At 42.2% G+C, this 13,501-nt stretch overlaps 9 protein-coding genes across 9 annotated transcripts; 5 read left to right on the top strand and 4 right to left on the bottom strand.

Annotated features, from left to right (window-relative positions):
* The first annotated feature begins 55 nt into the window (after positions 1-55).
* WALSEDRAFT_61185 (pre-mRNA-splicing factor prp1) lies at positions 56-3,069 on the top strand. The gene is made up of 4 exons (XM_006959885.1): positions 56-113; positions 157-202; positions 249-1,913; positions 1,963-3,069. Exons 1-4 carry the CDS (start codon positions 65-67, stop codon positions 3,005-3,007), a joined length of 2,805 nt encoding a protein of 934 aa, XP_006959947.1. The 5' UTR covers positions 56-64; the 3' UTR covers positions 3,008-3,069.
* A 54-nt stretch (positions 3,070-3,123) lies between these two features.
* Positions 3,124-5,718, bottom strand: WALSEDRAFT_61184 (hypothetical protein). The gene is made up of 3 exons (XM_006959884.1): positions 5,027-5,718; positions 3,991-4,979; positions 3,124-3,941 (listed from the first exon to the last, which is right to left on the bottom strand). Exons 1-3 carry the CDS (start codon positions 5,621-5,623, stop codon positions 3,146-3,148), a joined length of 2,382 nt encoding a protein of 793 aa, XP_006959946.1. The 5' UTR covers positions 5,624-5,718; the 3' UTR covers positions 3,124-3,145.
* A 215-nt stretch (positions 5,719-5,933) lies between these two features.
* On the bottom strand, positions 5,934-6,915 carry WALSEDRAFT_29949 (Fcf2-domain-containing protein; the record flags this gene model as incomplete). Its single annotated transcript, XM_006959883.1, has 4 exons — positions 5,934-6,335; positions 6,383-6,496; positions 6,545-6,659; positions 6,713-6,915. The coding sequence occupies 4 exons, from the start codon at positions 6,913-6,915 to the stop codon at positions 5,934-5,936; spliced, it is 834 nt and encodes a 277-aa protein (XP_006959945.1).
* Positions 6,916-7,058: 143 nt separating this feature from the next.
* Positions 7,059-8,676, top strand: WALSEDRAFT_55301 (N-acetylglucosaminephosphotransferase; the record flags this gene model as incomplete). Its single annotated transcript, XM_006959882.1, has 7 exons — positions 7,059-7,231; positions 7,278-7,407; positions 7,475-7,623; positions 7,668-7,732; positions 7,778-8,093; positions 8,140-8,328; positions 8,373-8,676. The coding sequence occupies exons 1-7, from the start codon at positions 7,119-7,121 to the stop codon at positions 8,674-8,676; spliced, it is 1,266 nt and encodes a 421-aa protein (XP_006959944.1). The 5' UTR covers positions 7,059-7,118.
* A 96-nt stretch (positions 8,677-8,772) lies between these two features.
* Positions 8,773-10,067, top strand: WALSEDRAFT_61183 (acid phosphatase/Vanadium-dependent haloperoxidase). Its single transcript, XM_006959881.1, has 4 exons — positions 8,773-8,870; positions 8,918-8,998; positions 9,045-9,176; positions 9,226-10,067. The coding sequence occupies exons 1-4, from the start codon at positions 8,783-8,785 to the stop codon at positions 9,942-9,944; spliced, it is 1,020 nt and encodes a 339-aa protein (XP_006959943.1). The 5' UTR covers positions 8,773-8,782; the 3' UTR covers positions 9,945-10,067.
* Positions 10,047-10,645, bottom strand: WALSEDRAFT_70173 (hypothetical protein; the record flags this gene model as incomplete). Its single annotated transcript, XM_006959880.1, has 5 exons — positions 10,047-10,115; positions 10,163-10,214; positions 10,259-10,426; positions 10,474-10,546; positions 10,590-10,645. 5 exons carry the CDS (start codon positions 10,643-10,645, stop codon positions 10,060-10,062), a joined length of 405 nt encoding a protein of 134 aa, XP_006959942.1. The 3' UTR covers positions 10,047-10,059.
* A 161-nt stretch (positions 10,646-10,806) lies between these two features.
* On the top strand, positions 10,807-12,122 carry WALSEDRAFT_61182 (GTP-binding protein). Its single transcript, XM_006959879.1, has 6 exons — positions 10,807-10,868; positions 10,915-11,042; positions 11,090-11,235; positions 11,282-11,362; positions 11,412-11,820; positions 11,869-12,122. The coding sequence occupies exons 1-5, from the start codon at positions 10,852-10,854 to the stop codon at positions 11,604-11,606; spliced, it is 567 nt and encodes a 188-aa protein (XP_006959941.1). The 5' UTR covers positions 10,807-10,851; the 3' UTR covers positions 11,607-11,820; positions 11,869-12,122.
* WALSEDRAFT_48206 (hypothetical protein) lies at positions 11,599-12,122 on the bottom strand. The gene is made up of 2 exons (XM_006959878.1): positions 11,869-12,122; positions 11,599-11,820 (listed from the first exon to the last, which is right to left on the bottom strand). The coding sequence occupies exons 1-2, from the start codon at positions 12,087-12,089 to the stop codon at positions 11,634-11,636; spliced, it is 408 nt and encodes a 135-aa protein (XP_006959940.1). The 5' UTR covers positions 12,090-12,122; the 3' UTR covers positions 11,599-11,633.
* Positions 12,120-13,489, top strand: WALSEDRAFT_58408 (hypothetical protein; the record flags this gene model as incomplete). Its single annotated transcript, XM_006959877.1, has 2 exons — positions 12,120-13,029; positions 13,074-13,489. The coding sequence occupies 2 exons, from the start codon at positions 12,120-12,122 to the stop codon at positions 13,400-13,402; spliced, it is 1,239 nt and encodes a 412-aa protein (XP_006959939.1). The 3' UTR covers positions 13,403-13,489.
* Positions 13,490-13,501: the final 12 nt, after the last annotated feature.

Here is a 13,501-nt window from a genome sequence, read left to right as displayed (position 1 = left end):
CTCTATCCGTTCTATTGTCTTCTCTTACACTCTCACACTCTCACACTCTCACGCTCTCACTCTCATGAGTAGAACAAATCCATTAAAGAACAATGCGTCCAAGTTCGCATTCCGTGGGTATTCTATTCTCAACCTCTTCACTGCTCACGTCTTTAGTTTCTATGCAAGCTCCTCCGGGATACGTCGCTGGTTTGGGTAGAGGGTACGTCGCTATCAATTGCTACCACATCCACTAACAAGCCATTCAGTGCCTCTGGTTTCACCACTAGATCAGATATAGGTCCTGCTAGAGAAGCTGGTACGATGGAGGAAGCCGTATCTGATCTGCAGTCTAAGGAAATTGAACCTGATCAGTTCCAAGATCCAGAGAATGAAACTGGTTTGTTCGCGGGTACGGTATACGATAAGGATGATGAGGAAGCCGATAAGATTTACGACATGATTGATCAACGGATGGACGAGAAGGGTAGAGCGCGTAGGGAAGCATCAGAGAAGAAAGCACAAGAAGCTTATCTAGCAGCTAATCCAAAAATACAAACTCAATTCTCAGATTTAAAGCGTTCTTTAGCCACAGTCAGCGAGGAAGAATGGGGTGCACTCCCGGAGGCTGGTAATATAACGGGTAAACGACGCAAGAATAACACTCGTAATGATGGCAAAACCTACGTTGTACCTGATAGTGTATTAGCAGGTGCGAGGGACAGAAACGATGTGAATACATCGATTGATGATGAAAAGGGTGTTGCAACACCCGCCTCATCTGGTACAGTTACCGACTTCCGTGAAATTGGTCAAGCGAGAGATAAATCACTCTCTTTACGTCTTGATCAACTCGGTGGTGCTGCCAGTAGCACTAGTAATGCCACTCCTTCACCCTCCTCTACTAATACAGCTAGTTCGTCAGCAAGCACCTCCGGCACTTCTGGCACCTCCACCTCTGTCGATCCAAAGGGCTACCTCACCGGTTTGAATTCCGTTCAACTCAAAACAGACGCTGAAATTGGTGATATCAAGAAGGCTCGGGCTTTGCTAGAGAGTGTCATTAAAACCAACCCAAAGCACGCGCCTGGTTGGATTGCAGCGGGTAGAGTCGAAGAAGTAGCTGGTAGAATGGCTGTTGCCAGAAAGGTGATAGCAGCAGGTTGCGACAATTGTCCAAAATCTGAAGACGTTTGGCTTGAAGCTGCCCGTTTGAATATACCACAAGACGCTAGAGTAATTCTCGCAAATGCCGTCAGCCATCTACCACAATCTGTAAAAATTTGGCTTAAAGCGGTTGATTTGGAGAATGACCCAAAGTCAAAACGTAGAGTACTCAGGAAAGCAATAGAATATATACCTAATAGTGTTAGACTTTGGAAAGAAGCTGTTAATATGGAGGATGATCCACAGGATGCCTTAATATTACTCGCTCGTGCAACTGAATTGATTCCATCTTCTGTAGAATTATGGCTCGCATTAGCTAGATTAGAAACACCAGATAATGCGAAGAAGATTATAAATAAAGCTCGAAAGACAATACCAACGTCTCATGAAATTTGGATAGCTGCTTCACGTTTACAAGAACAAATTGGGGCATCCTCTAATGATATTGACAAATTAATGAACAATGGTGTTGGTTCATTGAGATCTGCTGGTGCACTACTCTCACGTGAACAATGGCTTAAAGAAGCTGAAAAAGTTGAAGAAGAAGGTTCACCACTTACATGCGCTGCTATCGTCAAAGCAACAGTATATCAAGAAATTGAAGAAGAGGATAGGTATGCTGTCTGGATGGATGACGCTGATGCCCTCGAAGATAGAGGATCTATCGAAACGGCCAGAGCTGTCATTGCGTTCGCTCTGAAGGTCTTCCCTGAACGTAGCAAACTCTGGAGACGTGCTGCAGAATTAGAAAAACAACATGGTGATAGGTGAGAATGATTTTTTGAATGATACAGTAATTTAACAAAAATACTTTAGAAAGAGTCTCACTGAGATACTCAAAACAGCCACACAATACTGTCCAAAAGCTGAAGTGTTATGGCTCATGTTGGCGAAAGAACACTGGTTGGGTGGTGATGTTAATGCCGCTAGACAAGTCCTGGGTGATGCATTCAACGCGAACCCATCATCTGAAGCAGTTTGGTTAGCTGCCGTGAAATTAGAAGCAGAGAACAAAGAAATAAAGAATGCGAGAATGTTGCTTAATAAAGCTCGTCTACAATCAGGTACTGAAAGGATATGGATGAAATCTGCGGTATTTGAACGTCAACATGGTGATAAAGCGAAGGCACTTGAATATGTGAATCAAGCAATAGAAAAATATCCAAAATTTGATAAACTCTATATGATAAAAGTTGGTTTAATTGATCAATCACAACATAAAGAAATAAGGGATACATTCACAACTGGATTAAAATTATGTCCTCATTCAGTCCCATTATGGATTTTAGCATCACAATTTGAAGAAAGGATGGGTGTAATTATTAGATCACGTGCATTACTTGAAAAAGCTAGATTAACGATAAAGAATTCTGATATACTCTGGGCAGAAGCAATAAAAGTTGAAGAAAGAGCTAATGCAGCAAACCAAGCGAAGGCATTACTTTCAAAGGCATTACAAGAATGTCCAAACTCAGGTATACTCTGGTCAATTGCAATTTGGATGGAACCACGTCCTTCACGTAAAACCAAATCTGTTGATGCTTTACGTAAAGTTACAGATGATCCAACTATAATCGTTACAGTCGCAAGAACTCTCTGGATGGAAGGTAAAAAAGATAAAGCTAGATCATGGTTAAGTAAATCATGTAAAGCTGATCCTGATAATGGTGATCATTGGGCATGGTGGTATAAATTTGAATTACAAGATGGTACAAAAGAAAATGCGCAAGCTGTTTTAGATAATGCAAAACAATCTGAACCACATCATGGTCAAATTTGGCAATCTGTTATAAAGGATGATCAAAATTTATCCAAACCATTTGAACAATTGTTGAGAATAACAGCAAGTAAGTTGTCATAAAAAATCACATAATTTATTTATTCCATCGTTAATGTACTACTGTCTTCGATAAATTTGGTATACAAAAAATTTCTTAATTCAAATTAAAAAGTTATCGTTCAATTTGCGTTTGTAGGGTTATTGCTCAATTGTAACAATCTAACCTGCACCATTACTTGACTGGTTCGATTGTTGTAATTGTGCTTGTTGGTGAGCTAACAACTGCTGTCTCCAAAAAGCAGCTAATTGTGGATTTGAAGCTATTTGTTGGGCTGTCATACCACCTGCATTAGTCTGTTGTTGTGACGCCTGCGGTTGTCTTGATTGCTGCTGTTGCTTGGCAATCAAAGCTGCTAGCATCTGTTGTTGATTTAATTGATTATTTGATGCATTGTTATTGTTATTTTGATTAGCTATTAACTGCCTCATTTGATTTAATTGTTGTTGTGTTTTCGTTGATTGCAATAATGCATTCAATTGAGCTGGATTTTGAGGTTGCTGATGCTGTTGCTGTTGTTGTTGTACAGCAAGCAATTGCTGTATAGTGTTATACGTAGCATTGCTGTTTGGAAGTGCAGTATTTCCGTTCATTTGTGGTGTTGGTGGTTTAGGTGTTGGTTGCTTTGATGCTGTCGGTGCCGGTGCTGCTGTTGTACCATTCATTGCTGAATTGTTTCTCTGAAGTGGTGCACCTTGGGCGTTCTGTTGTGAAGCTTTTCTTATCAAATGCTGAGCAACCTGAGGCTTTCCAGAATTCTGAACATTTGAAGCATTCGAGTTATTCCGCTGCAATTGTTGAGCTTTGCTGCTGGCATTAGGTCGCACTATAGTATAGTGAGGAAGTGGCACCGGTGGCGCCAAGGCTGCTTGCATAGCTGCATCAACGCTTGGTGTAGATGCTGTAAGATTCTTGATATCTTCTTCATTAAGAAGTGAAGCGCGATATCGCATAAACCTATAAAGAGTTAGAAAACTTGCATTAAACACCACACTAAGTCACACACCTTTCATCATAGTCATCAACAAGTAGGTTGTTACCATCTTCACCAAATGTTGGACCTAATCCCTTGATATTACTTTTGAGTACCACATTCGAATCGAACTTCTGTAATTGTCTCATTCTCTTCTCATCATCGTTTAAGTGTACCAAAGCATCTTCATCATTGTCGATGAATGGATGACGCCTATCAAGTATTCTTCTACCACCCCTTCCAATTCTCATTCTAAACGATCTTCTGCCCATTTCATCATCATGCTCAGCATGACTTGACAGCGAGCGAAAGAATCTAGCACCAGGGAAGTTACTCGATGATTGTGAAGGATCGCTGAAATCTTCCCACATCTGATCAGCTTCACGCTTAGCCAGTATGTGCTTCTCAATGAGTGCAGCGATTGGTACAGATCCTTTATCGGCTGACACACTAACAGCAGGTGATCCCGTCGTTCTCTTGTTAGTCAACTTAGAATCAACCTTGATCCTCTTTGGTTTAGTTCCAGTTAACAACTCATCATCAGCTTTACCATCGTCAGGACCAATAACGCCCTGTTTCCTCTTGACGTTTCTTAGTTTATGACGAAGATTACTAATACCTCTGTCCATTTCAACTGCTTCAATTTTCTTCTTCTCTCTTTCAATTACACTAACAACGAGTTGTTGAGCTGCGAGCAACTCCTTTTGTAGTTTCTCCATCTTCTCGACGGATTGTAAATCAGCTCTTCTTGTCTTCCTCACTGGTTTAACTTCTCTACGTCTGAAGCAAACGTATGGATCGCCATCGTTGCTCTCATCATAGTTTAGTTGTGGGTGTATAGGTTTTCCTTGTCGTCTTACACGACGAGCACGCCAGTGCTGATAGATGATCTGACCAAGCTTTACGAGGTTGTCGGGGGTGAGGGTTAATTTAAGGGGTGCGATGTTTGGAAAGTAATCAAGGAAATCCGACTTTCTAAAGTGAGATTCAAACTCTGAGAATTCAGGAATTCTTGAGATGTCCTACAAGCAGTGTTAAAAGAGAATATAAGACGAAGAAATCAACTCACTGTATGCAGAGTGGGAGCAATATCATCGGTCACTTTCTCAAAGACACTCATAATCAGCTCAAAAGTGTCTTCTTCAATGAGCATATCAGTGTTCTTGCTATCACTGTCGTTCTTACTACCATCGGTGGATGTTCCTTCGCCTTTTACAGCCTTGTTATGCTCCTGAATGAACCTAAAGTCACGCTCATCGATAGTATAGATCAAACCACCGAGCTGGGCTTCCTCTATGGTGTCGCTGTACTTGATATAGGACCAGGCTTCAGGAGCGGGCAAAGGCTTGTAAAGTTTCTCATAATTTGTGACTCTACCAGTGGCGTCCGGAGTTGGAATAATACCTAAAGCGTCGTCTTCCTGAGGCTTTGACTGAGGTGTAGATTTATTCTTCTTTGGAGAAGAAATAACCTGCTGGTTCTGCCTAGCGTTCCTCTGTTTCGACGCGCTTATCGCGTTCTGTAAGTGGGTCTCCTCTGCCTCAGCGGAGTCGACACCGGTGGTGGCCTTGGAGTCATCTTCGAAAGTGTACGCCTCTGCGATGAATTGAGGGTTTTTTACTATTTGTAGCCTCGACCTGGCTGTTATTTTAAGTCTTCTACTCATATTGCTAGTCTAGTATGAATTAGCTGTCTGTGTGGCAAAAGAGAAATGCCAGGATAGCTAAATAATAGACAGTCTTGCTAGTTCAAACAAATATTTCTTATGGACCTATAGGGCATATATTAAATTACCCCTATTTCTGGCCACTTTAAAAAATTTGAAAGTAGTCAGAAGCGCAGCGAATATCTGAAATATTCGAATAAGGAAAAAACTAAATACTCAGCTGGGATTAAATAAATTATTTATTAAATAGTATTATTCTGGCTAGCTGTTAATTTCACCCGCATTATTCCCAGCTACTCACACAATATTTCTAGCGCCTCTTCCTCTCCATCTTCTTGAGCGTCTCCTTGGCCTTCTTCTTCTGACCGTATTCCTGTCCACGCTCTGCTTGCAATTCACTGTATTTACGTTTCGAGTACCTCTGGCTTGTCTTGTCGTCGAGGAGCTCGTTGACGAATCCTCTCGCTTGTCGTCTCGCCTTGCTGTCCTCTGCACCCTCCGCGAGTGAGTCTCCAGCGTTCCTACCAGGGAGGATTCTACCAATCGCAAAGTGCTTTGGTAGCTTCAGTTTGCTACCACCCTTGTAGAATCGCTTAGGATCGAGTGAGTTGCGCAATTGCAGGGCTTCTGCTTCGCGCTTCCACTCTGGCAGTAGAGCTGCCGGTGGTGCAGGCAAGTCGAACCAGTCTTTGCCGGTTGTAGCCTCCCGTGCCTGTATTTCTTTATTAAGATAGCCCAAGTCTGTAACTACGAACTAACCTCCTTCATCTGCTTTCTAGACGGTCTGATACCCGCATCATGGGCTGGTCGACTAGACATAGCAGCAGCTGCATTATCCAAAGCATCTCTCGTCTGATGTTCAATAGCAGACAACTATGTGCTTATCGTCAGATCACAGCCTATCCGAATGGCATTACCCACCTCCAACTGTCTACTCTTTGGAGCATTCTCCTTGGCCTTCTGAGATCTCCTCTGAGATGGCTTCAACGCTGGTAGCGTATCGAGGTTGTATTTACTCGTCAAGCGTGGTATTGGCCTGTTGTCTATGTTAGAGGGTGCGCACCAGAGAGCGGTAGTAAGGGCACTCACTTCTCATCGTCATCGTCTAGGCTATCAAACCTCACAACGTCCTCGTTGAGTTCCAAATTGTCTGCATTTCCGGATGAAAGATTTGTCCTCGCTTTTGAGAGCAAGCTATCGAGATTTTCTTGAGACTGAATATCATCGACACTAGAAGTGCTATCTGAGCTGCTGTCTGACTGGTAGCTCTCGCTTTCGCTATAATCTGACATCGTCGACGATAATCAACCAAGATCAAAAGATGATAGACTGGATGAAAAACAAAAATACTGTGTCATCGAATACTCCAGAAAGCAGTCCAAGTCCAGCTGCGTATAGGCCTACGATATACCCACCAAAGACGCTGCTGATAATACCGTTATCAATCATTCCACTATTGGTTTACAGCTATAACGTTATAATACCACCGATTATTATGTCAATAGTATCGTTCTTGGCTACCGTTATACTCATCCCTTTGTCTTCTCCTCACCTCGTCAGAGCTGGCCTCAGAGGTAGGGATCTTCTCAAACCATATAAACAGCTCGTGTGAGGCTATCTTACACTACATTACTACATTTTAACATCTCCTTAGCCCGGAGTCCTTAGGTATCGTTCCAGCCTGCGTACTCATCGTTCTCTTGTTTCTCTTCGCCCCCATTTCTTTCGCTCAACATTTAAGGACATATGGCAGTACTCTCCAGCCGCAATTTCCTCATAATAAGGTTAATATACTACTTTCATCGCGTTTCAACGCGTTTTATTGTCTTTGTTCTGACACAGTTCACTTAGCTTGCTACATATCTCTCAGCATTGTTATCTCTTCAAACAGCCACATTATTGGGATTCTTAGATGATCTTTTTGATATTAGATGGAGGTACAAATTGCCAATTCCTCTCATAGCTAGTATACCAATGTTGGTTGTCTATTTTGCGGAAGGGTAGGTTTCTTGTTTATTTTTCACAAGCTCTTAACGCATTCTAGTGGTATCACAGATGTAGTCATGCCTATTCCAGCTCGACAGTACTTCGGTAAAGTCGTTCATCTTGGTGCGTAGGCGTGCTATGGCAGAATTCCCTAACAAAACTCAATAGGTCCACTTTATTACCTTTATATGGCCATGTTGTCTACATTCTGCACGAACAGCATCAATATTCTCGCTGGTATAAATGGAATTGAAGTTGGTCAAGCAGTCGTGATAGCAATGAGTGTCGTCATAAATGACCTCCTACATCTACCTTTACCAATTTCTCCAAATCTATTGATGTATCTCCCACAATGGGTGAATGATTGGTCCGTGACCGCTCTCGTTGGTCCTACAACAGTCGAGCAAGCTGAACGCCATTTGTTTTCACTCTACTTTATGTTACCTTTGATAGGTGCATCTCTAGCTTTGCTCTTTCACAATTGGTAGGTAATATTGTCTTTTTTTATTTATGTCTCACATTTAGTCTAGGTATCCAGCGAGGGTTTTCCCAGGTGACACATTCTGCTATTTCGCTGGAATGGCCTTTGCGATTGTCGGTGTACTCGCACACTTCTCCAAAACACTTCTACTATTTTTCATACCCCAAATCTTCAACTTCGTCTTCTCGACTCCTCAATTGTTCGGTTTGGTACCTTGTCCCAGACACAGGGTGCCTAGGTGGGTGCACGAGCATGAGAGTTAATCGTCTAACACCTGTTTAGGTATATCCACGAGAATGGTAAATTACAGCCTAGCTATGCCATTTTTGAAGAGGTACCCCCAAGTTATGTTAGTATCCCGCTTAAACTTCTCACATTCGTAAATCTAGTCAAGATTGAGAAGGATAGAGAGGGAAATATAAAAATGGCTACAAATTTAACGCTCCTGAATGGATTGCTCTGTTTTTTTGGTAGTATGTCCGAACGTGATCTAGCCCTCTGTGCCCTGGCGGTACAAACTGGATGCTCAGTAATAGCGTTCGGTGTACGCTACGGACTTGCAAAATTCGTATATGACACCGCATAGAACCTTATTGTATATTTATCATATAATCGTAACTTCCTGCCAAGCATTCCCGCATGCGTGCTGTGACATCGTTTCGATTATCTATTTTTCTTTCCTAACAACGATCATGATTAAGATTGATTTGAGCAGACCACCTTCAATATTGCCTAAGTTTCTTCAACATCCATACGCTCGTCGTACGAATATAGATCACCGTGTGTGCTGCACAGCCGAGAAGAACAATTTTCTGATAATATCATAGCTATAGTGACAAGTAAATGGAAATTAGTAGCTAGTTACGGTATGGATTGGATTATATGTGCTATTTTACTCGGTTTACTTTGTTAGTGGTCGTTTGATAGTATACAGAATCTAATAGAACGATATAGATCTAATCAACAATGTACATGGCTATTGGAGGGAGTTTGATGTCAATGATGTTACCATTAGACACACTTACGCTACGGAAGAGCGTGTACCAATGACACTTTTGGGTATAATCATTGGCTTGATTCCATTGGGTATGGTAGCGCTCTCTTACTGAACAAACATTGCTAACGGCGGTAATAGTATGTCTTGTGGTTCTTTCCACTCAGTGGTATCGATCATACACCGATCTCCACCACTCGATCTTGGGATTCTTACTCACTATATCCTTAACGATCTCTACTACAACCTCTATTAAGGTCCTTGCGGGTAGGATGCGCCCAGATTTCATTGATCGCTGCCAGCCAACCGCAGGAAGTGTTAATGCAGACGTCGGTCTTTCTACCGCCGCGATATGCACTCAGACAGATTTCAATATCCTTCAAGATGGCTTTAGGAGTTTTCCTAGTGGCCATTCAAGTTCTTCATTTGCATTACTTGGATACTTCAGTTTCTACTTGGCTGGTAAGATGCAAATTTTCGATACAAAAGGACACACAATCAAGTCTTGGATTTGCTGGACACCATGGATTGGTGCGGTCTTGATTGCAGTATCCCGTACTATGGATTATCGTCATCATGCTACAGACGTTATCGCTGGTGCTATTATCGGTAGCTTTTTCGCCTATGTTTGTTACAGGCAGTATTACCCACATTTGGGTGAGCCTTTATCCCACAAACCACACAATTCGAGGTACATCGAAGCGAACGATGCTTATCGTTTGCCAACGCACCAAACTGAAGGCTATGGCCTTGAGAGGGTCACGAATGAACCTCAATTACCACAGCAGAGTCACACTATCAATCACGCACGTGATAGACTCGATGAAGTACATCTCAATGAGCACAAGTATGGACAATAGGAGTATTAGGTATAATGCAGAACAAGAGGTGTATAACAATATGTCACAACTAACGCTATCTGATGAAACACACGTGTACTAGTAGATGAAAGATATATTTTCAAAGACAGATGCATTAAATACGAATATATTGATCCCTGTTGCTTGCGAAATAGCGACTAATATCTTGCTCTGAGGATGTCTTAGAGGTGTTTATATAAAAGCGAGTGTGTACTTACCTAGGGATACTATGTATGTCCTCAGATCGCTCACTTCAGATTGTAATTGTTGCTGTGATAAGTAAGATATCGAAGGTCTCATTAGTGACGACGTACAACTTCGGACTGCGTGCGCTGTGATTTTAAATCGATTTCATCTTTTATACTACTTTTTAAGCTATCAAAATCGTCCTCGAGTGCGTCTATCCTGCTGAACTTCTTTCCAAGTTCTACACTCTCCTTACTCACGCTAGCGACTGTGGTAGCGATACTTTCATTTGATTTCTGAGGGCGTTCTTAGGGGTTGGTTGTATAATAAACTAAAAACGAACTCTATAATCGTCTATTAAATAGAAATAACTTCCTAGAGATGCAGCGACAAATCCAGCTGAGAATCCAAGTAGACTGTTTATTATTTAGATAAATAGGACTGTAATAGGCTACTAACCCGCCTCTAAAGCCTCCGATGGGTCTGCTCGGCCTGACTTGCGTAGATGTGCTCATCAGAGTATGAGATCAAGCGAGATAGGGAGTGTTGTTGAGTTTAGATGTAGTTATATGCTCTGTAAAATCACTACAACCCCTTGAACAGATACTTCCATCACAAAGATATGGGTAAGGGTGATAGATTATCACAGGATATTTAGAAAGCTGAAAATATCTTAGGATTACTCACTATTATACGTAAACAGCGATATAAATCACGTGAAATGCGCTTCCTATTCCTGTCCGTTGAGTCTTCTTATCTCTGACACAATCTCACCCTTGCATAGAGGATTAGACAACGCTGGTAAGACGACAATAATGAAGCGAATAAATGGCGAGGATATCAAATCAATTTCACCAACTTTGGGTTTTAATATCAAAACATTCGTACATAGAGGCTACACACTCAACGTTTGTGAGTGCCTTTGATAAGCAGAGATTGCATGAACTTATTTGTTATAGGGGATGTTGGTGGCCAGCGCACGCTTAGACCCTATTGGCGCAACTACTTTGAGCAGAATGACGGTATTGTCTGGGTTGTTGACTCTTCCGATCGGCTTCGTATGGAGGATTGCCGTGCTGAATTGTTTGATCTACTCAGTGAGGATGTGCGGAGAATTATTAAGTTGTCAAACGCTCTAACTAATTCGATAGAGACTCGCTGGTGCGACCGTCCTCATCTTCGCAAACAAACAGGATGTAAATGGTGCCATGACTCAAGATGAAATAAAAGATGTGAGTATAGTATTTCTATCAACTGACACTCAATTAACCCACCCAACAGACCCTTCAATTAGATAGCATCAAGACACACACTTGGAAGATACAATCCTGTAGTGCAGTAACTGGAGAGCACCTCCTTGAAGGGCTCGACTGGGCTGTTGCTGACTGCTCAAAGAGGCTGTATTACAGTTCAGAGCCAGACTTTACGACAAAGAAGGATCTACCAAAACTTTTCAACGATGAAGGCTCTGAATAATAAAATTGCATGCATTTTCTATAGATATTACCTCTTTGGAGCTGGCTCTTCGCCTGATCTGAGCAAACCGCGTACTCGCTTGCCATGCTGAACCCTTGGGCCCCATCCTCTGAATTCCTTCTTTGGCGATGGCTCGTGTGCAAAAGACTCTGGATATTGACCCTGTCTGAACTTTTCCAAGCACCATAGGAGGTATTTCCTATCTTGTGGTGTCCTACGGGAGTGTTAGGCTTGTCTTCCTGGGATGGAATAAGATACTAACATTCCAATTCTCTCAAAGTCACGACTACTACTGCTAAACAGCTGATTCCAATCTTCTATTTTGCATTTCTCTTGTAGAGACCTCCCAAATGAGCTTAAAAGGGTGGTAGTGTCTGTGAATTTACCTCTAGGCTCTACGACTTGTCTAGAAGCGTTTGCTTTTATAGACGTTGAGAAATTTCTTATTAAGATGCTCGTCCTGTTAACTCTTGGGCACAGCATAGGATGATCGTTGATTAGAAACTACGAAGAATGGAAAACAACCAGGCAGTTATTTTAATTTCCTTCAATGGTACAACAGCTTATCAATCATACGATAATCAGCGTGTACCTCTAAGCACAGGCGTACTAGACCTCTCTTTGGTTTCAGTCAACTCCACGATAAATTACGACAATCCAACGGAAATATTCGATACAAACAAAACTAGCGGCGCTGACTACTGGTTGGTACTCTCTATCAGATCAGAGAAAGCGCAGCCATTTGAAATGGCCTTGCCTGCAGCTATACCAATTGAAAGAATATCAGACAGAGGATACAGCATACCCTCACCAACACTCCCAGATGCTTTCATTGAGTTGGAGTTACCAGAGAAATACTCACATGACGATAAAGAATCCTTCGACGTCATCCTCGGTTCATATGCTTCTCTTCCCGTCACAGAAGAGCAAAATGATCTCCGTGGTAAACTCTGTTTGGTTGATACACAAGATGGTCACGTGTTAGGTTCACTAGACGCAGCAGGTACTGCCGTCGAGGATAGCTCTCTCACTGAGAAAGGCAACGAGAAGCAACCAGTTGTTGTTGATTTACCAGAACAACCACAAGATCATCTCAAGGTTACAGCCGCAAAAGACCCTTCACTCATGATCAGGAGTAGCAACTACGTCAGTCAGGCTATCATCGGTGGTGGTAACCTCCTCGGAAAGGGTTTGGCTGCCGGTTCTTCAACTTTCGTAGCACGTACTAAGGCGGGCGATAAACCACTCGTCTTCTCTGAAAACCAAAGGAAGAATGCTGCAAGGGTACACAATGTCACAGGTCAAGTCGCCAACGTCTCAGCTAAAACTGCAGGAATGATTGCAGATTCTGCAAGAGGTGTCGGTGCCTATATCACAGGAAAAGGCAAGAAAGATGATGAAAGGAATGCAGACAAGAAACCAGGTAGGTGAGGCTATTAAAAAGTAAATCCTTTTAACATATTACAGGCTTCCTCAATCGCGCTTTCATGGCTGCCGACAATGTCTTTACATCCGTCGAGCAAGCTGGAAAAACACTAATTAATGACACTTCAATGGCTACTTCTGTCATGGTTGCTCACAAATATGGCCAAGATGCAGGTCAAGCTGTTAGAGGAGTCGGTGATTCGGTACACAACGCAGCACTAGTCTATATTGATGTCAGAGGTATTTCCAGAAGAGCACTCATCAAATCTGCCGGTAAAGGTGCCCTCTTTGGCAACAAGCAAAGTGGCTCCAGTAGCCCTTCGCTTAACGCTTCACCAACACCACCACCTGCTTTACCTCCAAAGAAGTAAAGGGTGCATGAATAGAGTAACGACTTAGAATGGAATTTGTAACGAGAAATTTAAATGAAAATGATAAATGATGTACATACTTCTAACAATTAATTTTAC

The sequence above is a fragment of the Wallemia mellicola genome (assembly GCF_000263375.1).
Source record: "Wallemia mellicola CBS 633.66 unplaced genomic scaffold WALSEscaffold_21, whole genome shotgun sequence".
Taxonomy (NCBI): domain Eukaryota; kingdom Fungi; phylum Basidiomycota; class Wallemiomycetes; order Wallemiales; family Wallemiaceae; genus Wallemia; species Wallemia mellicola.
This window is presented reverse-complemented; position numbering and strand designations above follow the sequence as displayed.